The sequence below is a fragment of the Columba livia genome, chromosome 4 (genome assembly GCF_036013475.1).
Source record: "Columba livia isolate bColLiv1 breed racing homer chromosome 4, bColLiv1.pat.W.v2, whole genome shotgun sequence".
NCBI classification, from domain to species: Eukaryota; Metazoa; Chordata; class Aves; order Columbiformes; family Columbidae; genus Columba; species Columba livia.
Window position 1 is genome coordinate 72,161,263 of NC_088605.1, and position 18,692 is coordinate 72,179,954.

The following is an 18,692-nucleotide window of genomic DNA, read 5'->3' on the forward strand; positions in this document are numbered from 1 at the left end:
AAACAGATTTAATTTGCAGAACAGGTAATTTTGTTTATTTAAGGGAAAGAAAAACATAGGAGATTAGACTGGACTAAAGCTGGTATAAATCAAAAACGGCTCAACTGAAGTCAAGGGGCTTAATAGATGCTGTAAAATACACAGGATTGTAATCTGCTCCATAATATTTTGCATTTACAGTATGTAATTGTGGCCTTTTGGAGAAAGTTACGTGAAGCATCTCCCCATTTGCATTGTATTGGCTTTTTTGTGCTTAAATTTTTCATATTAATGTCTTGTGTTCCTTTATTTCTTGCCTTTTTTCTTGATTTCTGCTGGCCTCTGGCTTTTCCAAACAGTTCCATTTCAGAGACAAAGGGGAAAACAAAAAAGGCAAGATAAAAAAGGTTACTCTTCCATGCCTTTCCTGCCTCCATAAAATCCCCTCTCCTCCAAGACAAATAAAAAAGGGCTACAATTAATCTAATGGAACTCCCTGTCAAAGAATATAAGGGGGGAGTGTAGATAGAAAAATAAAGAGATAGTAGAAAATAAATTAAAATGTTGATATTTTTCCATTAAAATACTGACAAATTGATTTTTTTTGGCCAAAGAATTTGTAAAACAGAAATTTGTGTTCGGAGCACTTAAACGTCCAACATTTGTGAAACCTGATTTAGAAATCAATACAAGTTATTCTGTTGTGTGTCCCCTCTTTATGAGTGCAAGTAACACAAAAGAAAAACCTACTTGTTTTTACATGAAGCATGCTAACTTAGACCCAAAGAGATGTATATTTCTCTATTGAAATACATATATTTTAAAGATGAAATGAGGACTGAGTACTTGCGGCTCACTGGTGTAGTTCTCAGTGTTTACAGCTGGAGGTCTCACTGGTGTTTAATGAGCATTTGTCTTCTTGACTGTGGTGCTTGGTGTGTGTGTGGGTTGGAACAGGTTTGGTCACTGCAATATGGTACTCAAGAGATTTCTACTGAGCACCCCATGTGTTAGGTGGCATTTGCCAGCGACTGTGGTTTTTGGGGTAATTCTTCTTCCATTATTCTGCATGGTTAGCTGCTAAATACTGTATTGCTCTGAAATGTTTGACTTAGCTTCTCCAAACTGGGCACCCAAACATAGTGGTGAACTTAGTGGTCAACTCTGTTTCTGCCTGATCTCGAGCAGTGTGACAGCCTCTGCTTACAAGCACTTAACAACCACTGCGTTTTGTAGCTGGTTCCTCTGTTAGATGCCCCATGGCACTTAAGTGTTTTAGAAGTTCTTGGTGTCTTTCAACATCCAGGTTGCAGTGGCACAGTCATAAATCTGAAAACCAGAGATGATTCCTGGTGGTTTTGCCTCCATACCGTCTGTTGTGAAGTAAATATGTGTTTTTAAAGGACCTAAGAGTTGCTGCAATGAGGAGCGTAGGAAATCTGCACCTAGGTTTGGAAGTCTGTGTTTGATCAGTTTGAAGGGCGCAAAGAAAAAACAAAACAAACAAACAAATACACTACAAACAAAAACCCCACAGTGACAACAAAACACAAACCAAAACAAACTACAAAGCATCACGCAAAAAAACCCACAACCAACCAAAAAAATACCAAATATCTTTTTTCTCTAGAAGTATATCATTGTATCATGATTATTTAAATAAGGTGTTTTGGTTTTTTAAATCACCTCCCCAACAGACGTTTAGTGTTCTGTCCCTCTGCTTCAGATTTCATTTGTCTGGAGCAGCAGGTTGATCTGGCAGCAGTTGCCCTGCAGTGAAGGGGGTTGTTGCTTCCTTTGGAGAGAAACATCTGTCAGGGAAGCAAAGCAAAACCTGTTTCCATTTCCTCAGAGATGCTGCAGACTGTCTTTCCTTTAGTTCAGTGAGTGACAAGGTCGGTCTTGCCCTGTTGGAACGATATCCAATTCTACTCCCACCAAATTGAAATTAATGTCTGGAAACTTAGTTGAATCCAGCTGACTGATGAACTTCATATTAGCTGAATCCAGACTGATCTTAAACAATGAGTTTGGGCATCTACGCTTAAATATCTGAAAAGCTTTGAGCATTCCTCCTTAGTTTTCTTCAAATTTCTAGAGGTTATGAATACGTGGGGACTTATTTATGTTAAAGGGCTTAGAATGTGGCTTGCTTTTTACATTTAGTAAGTAATTATTCTAACAATATTTTAATAGATATACAGTTAATTAATTTAGATAGAGTCTACTTACAATCTGGTCCTTTAGGTGCTGTGTGTCTGTCTTTAATGCTACACATGCCCATCTATTTCAAGAAGAGCTGAATGATATTCACGTGAAATCATCATATTGTGTATTTTATTGCCATGGATTCTCTTTGCATGTATCATCAGTTTATTTTGTTCGCTTTGTAATCACCCCTTATTCAAAGCAACTCTGGTGGAGAATACTCCATTAATGACTTATACATTTCTGTTCCTTCCTGTGTAAGAGAAACACAGGTGGGTATTTTCTGTGGGCTTTTTTAAAGAGTATCTGTCATAGCCGAATACTAACACAACATGTCATCTTATAGCCCGCAGTGAAGGAAAAGCCAGGCGGGTGAAGGTATTTCTTCGTTGCACACGAGAGATAAGTTATCACTGAGTGGGGGTTGCTCTTGCTGTCACCAAAGTTAACAAGCAAGTCAGTTGATAGAATCAGAGCCCAATTAAATAGACTGTAAATTCTGAGTTGTATAAAGCATTTTGCAGAAGGGGGCTGTTTGAAGTGTGAATTAATGCAGCCTCCCCTATATTTTGACCAACAGTCCAGGCCCAGCTATAATTTTATCCAGTCTCTTATGGGTGAGAAAATGACATTTTGCTTGTGCAATTTTTGTGGTAATCTTTCAAAACCTGCTGACCTGATGTTTTTACAAATTTGGTACCATCCATGAAGTAGGACAGATCAGAGCTTGGGCTTCTTGGTGGCGTTAATGGAAAATACCAGGAAGAGAGCTGTGAATTTGTAACTTCAGTGTTCTCTGCAGGGTATTTATCCCCAGCAAGCAAACAAAATGTGACAAGGGCAGCCCATGGTAGTAGGAAAAGGCAACACAGCATTGACTTCTTATTAGAAATCAGGGAGCTGTTACCAGTTTGTGATTCTCCATCTCAGCTTGATCCGATGTGAACGGGTGGGTGGACGTCAGCCCTCCTGTGTTTGTGCATCAGGCTGCCCATGCACATCACAGTATCACAGTATGTTTGGGATTGGAAGGGACCTCAAAAGATCATCCAGTCCAATCCCCCTGCTGGAGCAGGAATGCCTAGGTGAGGTCGCACAGGAACATGTCCAGGCGGGTTTTGAATGTCTCCAGAGAAGGAGACTCCACAACCCCCCTGGGCAGCCTGGTCCAGGCTCTGCCACCCTCACTGAGAAGAAGTTTCTTCTCAAATTTAAGTGGAACCTCTTGTGTTCTAGTTTGAACCCATTACCCCTTGTCCTATCATTGTTTGCCACTGAGAAGAGCCTGGCTCCATCCTCCTGACACTCACCCTTTATGTATTTATAAACATTAATAAGGTCACCCCTCAGTCTCCTCTTCTCCAAACTAAAGAGCCCCAGCTCCCTCAGCCTTTCTTCATAAGGGAGGTGCTCCACTCCCTTAATCATCTTTGTTGCCCTGCGCTGGACCCTCTCCAGCAGTTCCCTGTCCTTCTTGAACTGAGGGGCCCAGAACTGGACACAATATTCTAGATGTGGTCTCACCAGGGTGGAGTAGAGGGGAAGGAGGACCTCTCTCGATCTACTAGCCACCCCCCTTCTAATACACCCCAGGTACCATTGGCCTTCCTGGCCACAAGGGCACAGTGCTGGCTCATGGTCACCCTGTTGTCCACCAGGACCCCCAGGTCCCTTTCCCCTACACTGCTCTCTAATATGTAATTTCCCAACCTATACTGGAACCTGGGGTTGTTCACTGTGTATAACATCTGAGGGGATAGTGTGTTTCTCCATGGCTGTGATTTTACCCATTTTCTCTGTGTATGTGGTGTTAATATGGCTTTCTGCCAGTTTTCTATGAAATGAGCTGTTAGAGCTTTCCCTGTGTTCCTGATAGCTGTTTGCTCTTGGGTTCAGGAGCGATGAAACACCATGAGGAGTTCAGTGTTCAAAGCAATCAAAGAGAACTGCCTTTTAGCAGCTTCTTGTGAAATAGCAGATTGCTTTCTGATCTTTTAGCAATTCCTTAGAAATGTCTTCAGGAATTCTCAGGGATGAAGACAGAAATATAATTTAAATCCATTTAAGGCTGTGTAAAATTAAGGCTGAAATTAAGTGCTACTAAAACTGCTTCCAACTTCAAGATCAGTAAACATGAACTCATCTGGAACACAAGTCAGAGCAAATGCCATGCTCTGTAGAACAGTTTAAAATCCAGTCTTGGGGGCTGATGTGTCATTTCAGTTGTTAATAAAACAAACACAGTAAACAACAACAGCCAAAACCAACCTTCCCTGTGAGATGAGATTAAATCCTCCCAAACAAGTCTAAGGTTTTTGCTGTGGAAAACTATTTAAGTTAATCCACTCTTTGCAAGATGCTCTGTTTAATACAGTAGAGGACACACTGCTATCAGCCACATGTCGATACACAATATTTAAAAGAGCTTATCCGAGGTGGTGTGGTCCACAGGGTATTCCCTGCAGAGAGCTCCTGTGTCCCAGGAAGGCTTCTGCTCACTGGGACTGGGAGCGCTGGGGGACAAAAAGCATGCTACTCCTCCCTGGTATTTTTTGCTTTAGCTACTTCCTTTTGCACAGCTGTTAGTTTAAAAGATGAAATTTCAAGTATGCATTTCTTCTTCACCCCTTCTGCTGTGTAAAGAGGTAGAATAACTGGAAAGGATTGGTAACTCAGAGGAGGGACCCTTCAGGACAGAGGGGAGAAACGTGAAAATTCTCTCTTATCTTCCCTGACAAGGTAGCAGTTGTACAAGAACATGTGGGACTGCAAGAAGGCTGCTCCTCTCACCCCATTTTGTTCCTTTCAGCCCACTTTAACGTGTCCAGGGGAAGGAAAAGGGCTTGCAGCTGCTGCACTGCAGTGCCCCATGGTGATACTCTCTGCACTAAATCTTCTGCAGGTAACAGAGAAAAGAGAAGGGCTGGGGTTACCCCAGTTCTGCTGATTTTGCATTCTGTGGCCCTGTTTACCTTCTGTTTTCTGAAGCACAGTGTTTTGGTGCTGCAGCAGGGAGCTGGAAGTACCTCGGAGCGTGGGTGTAGTTAGTGGCACCTGGATGTTTCACAGCAATTTGATGTGTGCCTGTGCCAAGGAAATTGAGAAGATGAATACAAAACAAGTCTCTCGGGTTGCTAGTGGCACTGTGGCACTCAGAAGTGTCACGTTTAGGACTAGTGTGGTGCAGCACTAGTGGCTGAACTTGCTCTTTGCCTGGGCAGTGGGATGTGGAGGCTCAGGCATAACATTTGGCAGGATTTGTGTGTCAGCCCCATACTTTCACAGCACTGCAGGACTAATGTGCTTTCCACTTCTGAGTGTTTCGGGGAGCTGGAGCGCCTTGACACATGCTTCAGTTTGGCAGTGCAATTTGGGGAGCCTGTGTGCAAGCCTGCGGTCCCTGTCCCCTTTGGTGAGACTTAACCTCCCTCTGCGGGCTGGACACCGGAGCAGCAGCGAGGGACGGTCCAAAGCGTGGCACGCGTGTCCAGGGCTGTGCGTGGCCCGGCCGGAGGGACAGAACATGGATATCCCCTCCAGGCTGGGGAGAGAGTGGCCCCGAAGAGGTGGGGGGTAGAGCGGGCGAGAGTCGCTGCACAGCATGTCCCTCTGTGGGGCTGGGGCGGGCGAAGGGACACGCGCTGCCAACAGCTATAATAATAATAAAAATAAATTATAATAGAGGCAGCGAGAGGCTGCTGGGGACCCCCGAGTGCAAGGGGAGCAGCGGGGGAAGCCCATCGCGGGGTCTGCCCCTCTGGCCGGGCTGGAGGAGGAGGAGACCGGGCGCTTTCACTCCTTCTGGCTGCAGGGGCTGAGGCAAAAGACAGAAAAAGGAGGAGGGGAATATAAAGTAAAGAGGGGGGAGAGAGTGAATGAAAACTAAGCCCAGCTTTTGCCGGTGCTGCTTGGATTGGATCTGGTTTGAGTTTCCTTTCTGCTGGCTTGTGCAGCAAGAGAGGAGGAGTGGGGGGAAGTAACTCACTCGCTCTGCCTCTGAAGCTGGGGAAACGTGCTGCTGGGGAGCTGCCCCGGCTGCAGTTGTCTCGTAGCTTATTGCTCTCAGTTACTAAAGAACTGCCTGGACTTCTCGAGGACGCGGAGGAGACTTCACAGACCCGATAGATGCTCAGTGCCTCTAGACTTGACATCTTTTTTTTGTCTAGGGGATTCTTTTTTAAATTATTTTTCTCCCGTGTTTCTCAGAACAGCAGCTCCTTGAGTGTGTGGCATTGAAATCCATTGATTTGTTAACAACTTTGGGAGATATTTTTTAAAACTTCCCCCCCCCCTTTTGTTTTCTTTGCCTTAAAAAAGAAAAAAGACAATTCTTTTTGGGGGGAGGGGAGATGATCGTGCTGATGTGGAATAAGTGCTCCTGCTGTCTCCTCTTACTAGCCGCGGTCCTGATCGTGGAGAGCTCCCAGCTAGACAGCGCCAGCTCCAAGGTGAACTCCATCAAGTCCACCCTGATGGGGGAGGCTCCAACTCAGGCAACCAACAGATCCGCAGGCATCCACCAGGGACTGACTCTTGCTAGCAGTAAGAAGGGCAAAATGCTAGTGCAGATGGGAAAAAAGCCTCCCAAGCACTATCACCGCCAAGGAGAGGTAGGACGCCGCTTCATTCATTGCTTGAGTGTCTGTCCGTCTGCATGTTACATGCAAATAATTGCTAGTCTTCCCCACATATTGTGTTCAAAGCTGTACTGTGTTTAATTAATTAATTTACTTCATCAGGGCTGTCTGGGACAATGTCATCTCATAATTGGTGTTAAGAATTGTGCAAGTGGGAGTTGGAAAGTTTTAAACACTTCATTTTTCTCTGAAGGATTAATAAGTGGTGGATGAAAGAGTAAAAATATATCATCTTCAGCATTTCTTTGTTTGACTTCTTCAGAGGGCTGCTAGAAATAAAGGAAGAAATTTCTTGTTAACTCTCAGACATTAAATGAATTGAATTTGAATAAGGGAGGAAAATCTGAGCCTGAAGTGAAAACTGTGTTTACAGCCGTGAAACAAACTTGGTTTTAAAAATCACACCTAGCAAGTTGATCTCTGATATCTTTATCCATGGTGAGGATAAAAAAGCATTCTGTCCCAGTGGCATAGTTTAAGGCACATTCATTTGCTTAATATGACAGAAAAGAAAATCGAGGTTTCTTGTCCAGAATATGCTCCAGTGGTTGTGGAAGTTTTGGTTACATCCAGTTGAGATAAGCTGGGAGTAACAGCCCTGAATATGAAGTTTGAGTGCAAGGAAGAAAGAAAAGGTCATAGATATTTTACAAAAAAAGGACCCTGACTTACATATGCAGTCTTCTTTCCTCTCCATCCTGCTTGGAAACCTCAAAGTCTTATAGAAAATTGTACTTATTTAACTATCTTTGTTGTAAACTGTAAAGCAGCATTTTAAGCCATCAGTCCTTTACTTCCCTATCAAGTCTCAGATGGTATGAATGTTGTGTGTTGTGGTGTTGAAAGAGGCAGACTTCTTCAGAAAATATAGATTTTATACTGTTGTGTATTATTAGTACCTCCAAATACAGCTGTTTTTCATAAGCAACAAACAGCATAGCAGCAAGGGAGCTACCACCATTTAGCACTAAAAAGGCAAAAGCCCAGAGCCTGAAGGGTCTGTATCTTCCCTACATTTTTCTTAAAGCAGCAGAGAAACTGCTATTTCAAGCAATTGAAATTTGCTAAGCACTGAATTTGCTCAAGTGTTTCATATCAGCTTCCTAATAATTGAATGTTATAATTTGGTTTTGCATGTGGGCATAATAACAGTGGTGGTAGTTTTGGTTTTTGCGTGTGAGAAATTTGGTTTTAAACTTCTCCAAGCTTTCTTTCTCTAGCCATTCAATTGTTTTATAATTTACCCAGAATTTGGTCGCCTCTCCTCACCTCTGAGCAAAGTTTAGTAACAGATGCTGTGCTGAAGTTTCATATTACTGAAGTACTGTGCTCTTTCCTACTGCACATTGTAATAATTACTATGTTAAATCACCTTGAGGAAATATAGGAGCGCTGATATTCTTATTATGTTCTCCTTGGGTTTGCAAAAAGGCAATATATAGGACCTATTTTCCCACTGAGCGTTATCTCAGTCTCATGAGTTTCAGTGCAGGTACTTGTGGGGCTGCGCTGTACAGCCCCAAACACAATATACAGTTTTTGCCTTTTGGGGAAGTCTTGCCACATTTCCCTATGTACAACATCCTTAGCACTTCAATGTATATTCTGTGCAATGTTGAGAATGATTGATTATAACTCGCCCAGTTCCTGGAAAACAAATTGCACTGTCCACTGGTTGCATTTGTAAGATTTGCCCCTTACTTGCCAACCTGGATTGTTGACTGGGGACATCTAGTTAATGGCATGAACTCACAAGGTACGTTTCAAGTTAGAGACAACAGTGTATGTATCTGTGATGGCAGCAGAGATGGCATGCACATTAAGACGTCCTCTTTGTAGGACAAGCAAAGATCCCTGGAGAATCAATGACTTTGGCTTCCAGGGAGCAAATCTGGACCTCCTGTCAGTGCTGTCGGTGCTGATTTCGCCCTCTCTCCCTGGGACTCCATCCCTGGCTCCTGCACAGTCGCATAAAGATGTAGTCCCTCAAAATGGCTCAGCTTTGCTATCAATAATTGTAGATTCTACTTTCAACCATCTGCCTTAAGCAACACAATTAACACAGAATCGCAATAAAAAGAAATGTGACTTTTGTGATAATGCTTTATCTTTGGTGATAGTTCCTGTTGCAGGATTGATAAGCTGCTACGGTTTTTAACAGCAGCGTCACACATCTCAACCAATGAAGACATAACATTTTCATAATTTTTTAAAGTACTCTCTTGTTAGGTTAGTACTTGATTTGTTTAGATAATGGGACTTTGTGCTGAGGTTTTGCATGTTATTTGCTAAAAAAATAGGCCTGTGCTTTTCTTTCTAAAGTAATCTGTTGCATTAATGGAACTTATGATGTGTCAGAAGTAGGAGTGCTTTTTATGTCTTGGTAACATTAAATTGTGAGTTGAGTGTCTTGTTTACAACTAGAAAACAATCTTAGTAAGGACTAAGGATAGGTAACTTAAAGGAAAATTAATAGAATTTTACTGTTGTGATTGTTCTAAGCTGTTCATTCAGCTCTCTGCAGATGTATGTAGTAGAAATCAGGGGGCTCTCACCAAAACTGATGAAAGGACTATCAGCCAGCAACATATTTGCTTATTCAGCTTGGTAAACTAATGCACTTTGAGCATATTTCTCCAATATGTTAATGCAACACTTTCAATTATGTTAATTCTCGGGACTAGCAGCAACTTGGGAGTCTTTAATCAGCAATAAATCAACGGATACAATAGTTCATGGCTTATCTAGAGTGTTGATGTATTTCAGCTGGTAGTTACAGTGCTTCTGCCCAGAAAGGGAAGATCCAGCGCTCCTTTGTCAGGCAAAGTTCCAGTTCAAATTAATGAGAATACTCACATGAGCAAAGCAAGCTGATCGGCTCCTGGAGGGACTGGCGGGGCAAACGTGGATCTTAGTAAGACTTACATTTTTATGTCTTTCTGAGGAACATTATTTATTTTCTGTTCTTATTCCCTTTACTGCCTTGGATCAGCAGAGAATGAGAAACACTGACGTGCTAAATCGGTGAGATTTCACTGTCTTCACTGTCACTCCTGTTTTCCCCTTTCTGCAGACTGGTAATGTTTTCCCATTTTCACAGGGAGTCGGAAAGTATCTACAGCATTTGTGCAATGGGAAAATATGCTCAGAAATAGGACTACGCAGTGCATGCTAGACTGGGTTACTTTTTGGGGGGTCAGTACTATATACTGTCTGCCATCGATTTCCTTTCAAAACCTGATTTTAAAAAATGGCTTCTATGAACAACTAATACCTCAGTACTGTAGCCTCTCTGGGAAATTGTTTTGAATATGTCACCTCTCTAAATAAATACAACACAGTGAATAGAGTCGTAAATGAAAAAAGCCAGATTAGCAGTGACGGTGAATTAATTTTTCGGCGTGTTAGCTATGGCTTCCACTGTGGTAGAGCAAGCTCTCCCACATGAGTGCTCTCACTCAACTATAGAGATGCAACTTAAAAGGGAAAATCCCATGTATGGTAGCTGTGATTGAAAGGCATAGCTATTCCATAGATTCCTGCGTGATGGATCTGTAGCCTCTTTACTTCACTGTCTTTTTGACTTCTTGCCTCTAGGTTATTATAGTCCACTCTCTTCTCTGAGGCTTGTCCTCTCCTTTAGTGCTGGGGTTTGCACTCCTTCACACCAACCACCTTGAACAACCTGGTAGGCTGAGACCTACCAAACTTTATTGCCAGCCATTTTCATTCTTTAATCTGTGGGCGCTATTATCTTCTGCCCTTTCCGAGTCCTGGCCACAAGCCTTTGCTTTGGCTCTCTCCCCAGTAAGACGTGTCTCTCATTCCCTTCGCTGCTGTGTAGCTGGTTGGGTTTGTGCTCCCCGCTGGGACAATCCCTCCCTCTTCCCCGACACGCACAACAGGAGCAGCAGCAACGCAGGGAAGAACTGGGACAGCCAAGAGAGGGGACCGGCACAACTGGGGGGCTGAAGAAGAGATAATGAGGTCTGGAAAAGACATAGAGGAGCGAAAAGCTGCAACAAGTTTTAGCACTGCAGAGGCACAATAGACACATCTCAGATAAGCCTTTGTTTTCCAGATGTATTTGATGCATTTTTATCCTTTTTTTTTTAAACTCCGGCTTGAGCTAAGAGGCTTCAGACCACAGAAGCCAAACTAAAAGGTATTAATCCAAATGGCTCAGTTGACACTGATCTCATACCTGTCAGTGCAGGGACATGCATGTGTTTCTTGAACAAGACACAGTTACCCGCAAGGACTTGCTAGAAAATGCTTGGATGATGCTTTGTAGAAGTAAAACAGCATGAGCTGTAGTAATTGACTGCAATGCCCTGAGAATGTTACAATAAAATGTACAAAAGACACCAAAAATGTAACCACAATATCTCAAATAGCTAGCAACCAAAACAGCGTAAATTATTTTTCCATGTGATTGAAAATAAATTAATTACAATACCTAGAAATTACATCCAGCAACAGCTGCCTTCTTTTTTTTTTTTTTTTAATGAAATAAATAGTAAGTACAGAATTGCTAAATCTTCAGAGGTTACCAGAGAATGTATTCTTTGCTCTTGCTGTAAGGAATCTGGGAGACACACTGGTTTACTGGCAGCAGTCTTGCAAAATAGCCAAGTGGCTTGTCTCTCGATTGCAAAAATGGGATGCAGAGTATTATCTCCTTCCTGGGTTGTGCTCGGTGTCCTCTTCAATTTGTAATTATTATTTGACTTCTTAATATAGAGCAAAAGCTCCTATGAAGTGGCTTTACTACAACAATTTCCTATTAATGTTGCAACAATGCCTAGAAAACTTCCAGGACTCTGATTTGCTATTGGGTGTGCACATACTTTGGAAGAGTCTGGAAAGTCTGTCAGAATCTAAGGACAAGACAAAAGATGATGAAGGATGATTACATTTTGCCCTCAGAAAAAAAAGGAGTCTGATTAACTCATTATGTTTGATTAACTGATGCTTTGCAGATGCAAATATAGCACAAGCTTAATTTTGATTTTAATTATCTCAACACCGGATGTATCTTGCAAGCACTTCATATCTCATGGTTTGTCAGTCGAGCCTTTGGTCCTTTTACAGTTGTACTTACAAATGCCTCACCCTGCAAATGTTGTGCAGGAGGAATTTAACTCTGAAAAGTAGTCCCGTGAAGCTCCTGCTTCTGTTTGTTTCAAGCTTTGCTTTCCTCTTCAGGTTCTGTGTATCTGAGGATTTTTTAAAAGTATATCCAAACAAGCTTTATATATATGTAAAAGAGTTAATTTGGAGAACACCTTCAAAGCAGAGACCCTCCCTTGCTACTTGGCTTGGGGAATTCCTGCCAACACACTGGTCATGGTTGGCAAGGGTCAGGGCACCATGGGCCAGACTTGGAGCCCATGAAGCCGCCTCTTTTTTCCTGCACCGATAAAAATCCAAGTCTATTTAGATATTATTTTTTAGAGAGCTGAGGATAATTCTCTGGAAATCCTTGTCTTTCAGTGCTATGTTCTAGGCTGTGTTTCTGGTACCTTTAAGTCGAAACTAGCTTCTGTGATCTTGATATCCATGGATGTGAAAGGCCCATACCAAAGCCAAGAAGAGCAGGAGGTTTGTTTTGTTACTTTGTTGTTGTTGTTACTTTTTCTGCCTGCAAAAGTCTTTATTTTCATTAGAGAACATGGACGTTTATCTCTTCTTTTTTGATCAAGTCTAGGACGTGCAATGCCCATTTGTGTCCCCAAACTGTCACTTTTCTTCAGGATACTTTTTGCCTTTTTCATTGAAGGGCAGATTTATTTTAATGGAAAATTTCATGAACACAAAGCAATTTTCAAATTGCAATGAAGTGTGAAAATAGGTAAATTCATTATACTTCCAGGCTCATTGTAGAATCCTTTGCTCTTGAATGAGCTACAGAAAAGATTGTTAGAGGCACAGAAGGACAGATGTGGTCATACTAAATGACCAAAGCACAGCAATTTTCAAATAAAATAGTGATTTTTGTTCATCTTAGTTACAGTTTTCTTAGGATCAACCCTAAATCCATCCCTGATTTATATATTTGTGTTCACACAAAACTTGAGTTATGAAAATGAATGGCTATAAGTCCACAGTAGGAATGTGGGGTTCACTCATTTAGCAGCTATTTTCTTCTTACTAAAGGAAAGACTGGGGCAATGCTACAAAAAAAGGAAAAAACGAGTTGTTTTTTTCCCCATCGAAGCACACAATCACACGGTTCAGCCCCTTGGGACTTTCTTAAAGCTAAACTTTGATACGACTGAATTTTCCTATGCTCAGTAATGAATCTTGGAGACATGCAAGTTGCACATATGTAGCGCAAATGGCAGGGGTTTAGCATTTTTAGCAGCAAGCGAAGGTGGACTGTTCTGCACATGCTCGGGAATGAGGTGTTGCTTCACTCTGACAGCCCTCTGCCTCATTCTCTGTGCATCATGTAAGTGTGAACCAGGCTGTGCATGCTTTTAAACGCGTATTTATCGGTCCAGTGAAAGAGAGGACAAGGTTCAGATCTACGTGTTTTGGCAGCGTGCGTTGAGCGAAGCAGTGACTTGCTGTCAGTGTGATCTCTTCTCGCACGTCTGAAATGCCTGAAGTAGAGATCTCTTAAAAGGAATTGCAAACAGAATATGTTTATGTTGCAGCAGGAAACTTTTCTTCTTGGAATCTCATTCTTAACTATAGAACGGCATCAGCAAAAGTAATGCATCTGATTGAGGAAAAGCTCCTTTATTTTTCCTTTTGTATAGAGCAGGGTAGTTTCCAGAATTTATTATTTTGCTATGTATTCCTACAGAAAATAGTGCACCTCTTCTTGACAGTCTGAAAAGATCCTCACGGTGGACCTTTTGCTGTAAAACAAGGTTTCTGGAAGGCAGGGGAGATAACCGTATGTAAAACCACTAACAGAAAGACAAAATGCTAAGCCTAACTAATTTTGTTGGGGTTAAGTTAGTTCAATTCATTTTCAGAAGTGTCTTGATAGATTTAGGCTGTGCCAAAAAAAAAGGTACTGATGGATGTGCTGCCATCTTCCATTTCACATTTTTGCTTTCATGGGACTTTATCCCCTCCTTTTAGTATTTTTACAGCAAAACTCTAGTGTTTCATGAAGTACAGCAATGGTACTTTGGATGGCCAGTGCTAATTATCCATGTCAACTCAAAAGAAGCCTGTGTTTAACTGGGCCTTGGGTCCCATCTCAAATAACTTAGATTGTTTTCTGAAGCCACTACTAAAAATAGATTTTTGGGCTTCCCAATGCTGCAAATTCTAAGGAAGGCTCCACCTGCTTTTATGGCTGGATTTACTGGTGTACCTGAGGGATTTTGTGATTTTCTTACCCTGGGTGTGTTCACGTGGAGTGTAACACAGTGGTACTTTGCCTTATAGGGTCGCTGTTCAGGGTGAGTGTTTATAAAGCATGGGTTTAAAAGGAGAAAAAGCTCTGTCCAATATGATATAGAGCTGCAAGCAAGTGATGGTGTTAGGGAGCCTCGGCCTTGGCAGACGGTTTGTCTTTGCAGCATGTCTTCAGTAGCAGCTGAGTGAGAAATGGCCAATTGAAGCTTCTGTTGGCCTGACCTGCAGAACTTGCCATATTTCTTTGTGCCTTCTCTTTTGGCTTGAAAACAAGAGAGCAGAGCCTGTGCCCCAGTACATCATGAATTTCCTGAGAGACTCAGTATACCGTTTTCTACCTCAAAAAAGAAAAATTTGTGTTTCTCTCTGTCTTGTGGGGCATTAGGTTGTCCAGGACATAGAGACTGAGCTGTGAGTCTCCTCCTCCTCCTCTTTGGCAGGAGTACTGGGTAGACACTTTCTTTTTCAAACACAATCTCCCTGTCATTCTTCAGGTAGGAGGGAAGGAGAGAGGTGTCAAAGGGCCGTTTCCTCTTTTAGAGGTAGATGAGACAGTTGCATTCCTTACCAAGGAGTTACAAATTGTGATTAAATAGTTAACATAGAGTTTTTACATAGAGAGAGACCATATGGTGTGTAACATGAAGAAATAATAATGGAAGAAGCAGAAGGGAAGAAAAGGCTGGCTACTATCCTGTGTTTGCATCAGGGAACAGGGTGACCACTTGGCAGCCTAGAGAAGGTGACATGGCTGGTGTGTTATCTGATGATAAATTCGTGAAAGTTCACAGAGATAAACAAACTGGCATCATTAGTCTTCTCTTTGCGAGAGGATTATCTCAACTCCCTGGGATGATGGGAGCCACCAAGTAAATGTGAAGCCTGTTTCACATATTTAGTGTAGCCTGTAAGTTTTAGCAGACTTGTCATTCTCAAATTTCAGTTTAACATCCACTCAGGTAGTAATAATGATACCATCTGACCCACATCACCAACCACATGTGTGAGCTGAACACTATGGGGTTGCCCAGAGAGACTGGAAGTTGTTCTTCCAGGCCCTCTCAGTTCCTGATTCTCCCAACACAGCTAAATTTGCAATGTATATTATGTATATTATTCATAACCAAGTAGTTCAACAACCTCCTGTGGTGGGGAGAGTGGGTGTGGGTCAGAGCTGAAGAACGAAAATCCTGGGAGCTGTGGATGGGCCGGAGATGTCTTTGCTGGAGACATTCAAGACCCACCTGGACATGTTCATGTGCGACCTCACCTAGGCGTTCCTGCTCCAGCAGGGGGATTGGACTGGATGATGTTTTGAGGTACCTTCCAATCCCAAACATACTGTGATACTGTGAAATGAGGAGGTTGTCATCCTCTCTCCACACTTTGTCTAGGGGGGAGCCAGGTGTTGGTGCTGCCTCATGTGTTGTCTTAGGGCTAATGAGGAAAGCTGCCTATCAAAAGTTAGGCTGAAAAGTGTACTTTATATTTTGCTGGAGTGGCTAAACTGCTTAGCTGTATAAAATGTTGTTGTAATTGTTTGAATAAATACAGGGTTTTAAAAAGGCTTTTCAGGAATGCTTGTAAACTTCTGTGCTTGGTTTTTCCCCATTGCTATCTTCCAGACATCCCACTCCTCGCCAAGGAAATGGCTTTTTAACAGGGAGAATCCTCTGGAAATTGCTTTCTGAGGGGGTCCTTGCCACAGCAGCTGCAATAAATTGCAACCAAACTTCAGTCCCAGTTGTTTTTTATTGCTAAAAGGATAAGTGACCAAGTGAATATTTGTATTATAGCTTCATGACAATTTATTAAGTATCAAATTGTAGTGTGTGGTGTTGTCTAACCAGAAGATTAAGGTTTTCTCTGTGGAGGGAAATGTGTCTCAGACTTCGTACCAGTGCTTAAGCTGAACAAGGCTGGGAAAGTCGTGCTTATCCCAAACTGTCCTGTGGTTAGGCTGGCTTAAGGTTTTCCTTCCACTGAGACCTCAGTGCCGGGCCCCGGCCAGCGAAGTCAGCGCAAGCAGAGTAAAACCAGCACGAGGCAGCCGAGAAGTCTCAGCCCTGCAGTCTAATGCGTGCTGATCCACTCCCTGCTGCGTAAACAAGTCTCCGGGGGGGCATTTTCTGAGCAAGTTGTTTGTTGAGTAGCAGCATAGCTTTAGCATAGCTCAGATTGTGCTAATTGGCAAGCATTTTTAGCACAATTTTCCAAACAAGCAACGCGGAGCCCAGGGAGGCCAAGGAAGGATGGAGCAAAACCATGGGATGGTACAGGCTGTCTCCTTGTGTCTTTGAGCAGGGTTTGCCAGCTAGAAAGGTGACTCAGCCTCTCTGCTCCAAGGTCAGGGCCAGCATGGAGGATAAAGAAGACTCTGTCCCTTTATTGCTCTAGAGAAGTGACTAGAATGGGAAAAAAAGATGCGTCTTTTATTATGTGGGAAATAGGAGCTTCTAAGTTCTGGTATTGCACACATACATAAAATGTACTGGATAGTGAAAAATTTTCTAAGGATTTCAGAGGAACTCAGTCTTTCTTAGCCTACATTTGTCTATATGCATAGGAAAATCTTGGTTTGAGTATCTCAACAACAGAGGTAGAGAGATAATAAATTAAAATGCATTATATTATCATTATTATTATTGAAAATGCAACAGCTTTTTTTATCATTTGATTTCATTGGAAGTGTAGAAGAAACAACTGTCTGGAGCACTGTAGGGGGGCGGCTATCGGGTGGTTGGAAGAATAAGCTTGAAAGTCAGAGTTTTGTGTCTAGCTTTTCCCTGCTTGCTTTCCTGGTTTGCCAAACTGGGAAGTACATATTTGGCCCTGTGCTTGACAGGGATTTTCAATGGCTTTATCAACAAACATTTGTAAAATGTTGAAAGACCTTCATGCGTGGAGATGCCTGATAGGCAGAAGATGTTAATTTGAAATGCAATGTCTGTTATCGGTGCGCTTGAATGAACTCAGGTTATGGAGGGTTTAAATACTGGACAGCAAAACCAGAGACACTCCTCAGTTCTTGGGAAAGCAGGTTTCTAATTAGATGCTTGTGTCCTCCTTCCGCAGGCACACTGGCCTTACTGTCACTGCTGTAGGTTTGGGATTTGGGTTTGTTCATTACAGTTGCAAGGATGGTGCCTTTTCTTAAACACTGTCCTCTTAAGTTATCAGCAAAGGATAGATAAGAGAGTCTTCACTACAGGCACACATGTGCACCGCAGGTGTGAAGGGAACTCTTAAACTGTTTATGAGCACACAGAGCCCCAGGAACAAAGAGGGCAGAAAAGAATGTTGTCATTTTAAGGAAAAATATGTTTTAAGGCCCTGTTAAAAATAAAGCCAAAAAGAAATAGCAAATGGGCTGCAGATTGTCTGTGTAACAAGGATTAGCACTGCGAAAATCTTTCGTTTATCTGAGCCCGCATGTCCCATGGACAGGCTCGTCTAGCCGAGATGCCATTCAACACTGGAGGGGGAATCCACTTTCAGGCTCTTGTCTCAGTGAGTTACCCACAAAATCCCCCTCCAATAGGAACACACAGACGAAGAGTAGCATAGCACTGCCTGACCTCTGCTTTAAAGATTTGACATGAATAGAAGCCAGTGCACACATTGTACGAACAAGTATGATAAGCAGTGTATGAATTCCAGGTCTGGGGTGCAGTTGTCACTCTCGAATTTGGTGGGACTGAACTCTGTTTTATAGCTAAAAGGCCAGAATGGAAGGGTCAAGGATGAGGAAAAATGAGAGAAAACCTGTTGTCTTCTGTAGCAGCCATGTGATGATTTCTCCACTCATTTAGGAACAGCTTTCAGGTCCAGTGAGGGAAACATCCATAATGGTGGTGACAATTCAGTACCCAAAGAAGTGATCTAAGTCACTCCCATCCAGCACTGTTTCCCAGCAGATGCACCAAAAAATGTGGCTGCAGATGCAAGTTCACGCAGCCCAGAAATGCCATACTTCAGCTCCTCGCTCTGCAAAATGTGCTGTCTTGTCTGTCTTACCCAGGAGGTGCCACACGCTACTGTGCAGAAAGCCATGTCAAAGGTTAGGCCCTATTTTACAGTCAGGATTAATTTGAAGGGTATTTATGTACCTAACTCTGGAATGTTTTCAGTGGGAACTAGGTTCTACAAGCCTTTAGGGAGTGGGATCATGGCCTTTTTCATGCAGGAGAGAAATTCAGCTCCAAGGAAATAGTTCAGCTCAGACTCCCTTGCTGCCAAGCATGCTCAGGGACAAGAAGATCTCTTTTCTTTGGTCACCTGTGTAAGACAGTCAGAATGTGGTCATCAGAATACTTTGTTATAATTATTATTACAGAACAAGTTAAAATAATGTAAGTTATTCCCTCAACGATGAAATAACGATATGAAAAATTGGTGACAGATCTGTATCTAATGTACCAGACACAGTTCCTCTAGCCCTTCTGTATGGGTTTTGGTTTCCATCCAGAGCAACCCTTTTCTTAAAGC

The 18,692-nt window shown here is 42.4% G+C and overlaps 1 protein-coding gene and 1 long non-coding RNA gene across 9 annotated transcripts in view; one reads left to right on the plus strand and one right to left on the minus strand.

Moving 5' to 3' along the window:
• Positions 1–18,692, plus strand: part of DKK2 (dickkopf WNT signaling pathway inhibitor 2) — a 155,605-nt gene that overhangs the window by 106,574 nt on the left and 30,339 nt on the right. For 5 of the 8 annotated variants that reach the window (XM_065062783.1, XM_021283062.2, XM_065062780.1 and 2 more), the window contains one exon: positions 6,586–6,797. The exons of 2 other annotated variants lie outside the window; for them this stretch is intronic. In XM_065062783.1, the coding sequence (XP_064918855.1) occupies positions 6,586–6,797 (212 nt within the window). Of the gene's footprint in view, positions 1–5,819; positions 6,798–18,692 lie in introns of those variants that run through there. One more of the 8 variants, XM_005515225.3, reaches the window with a different exon arrangement.
• LOC110356335 (uncharacterized) overlaps positions 11,105–18,692 on the minus strand; it is a 154,598-nt gene continuing 147,010 nt past the window's right edge. The window contains exon 10 of the long non-coding RNA XR_010472559.1: positions 11,105–18,482. This is a non-coding gene — a long non-coding RNA (uncharacterized LOC110356335). The remainder of the gene's footprint in view (positions 18,483–18,692) is intronic.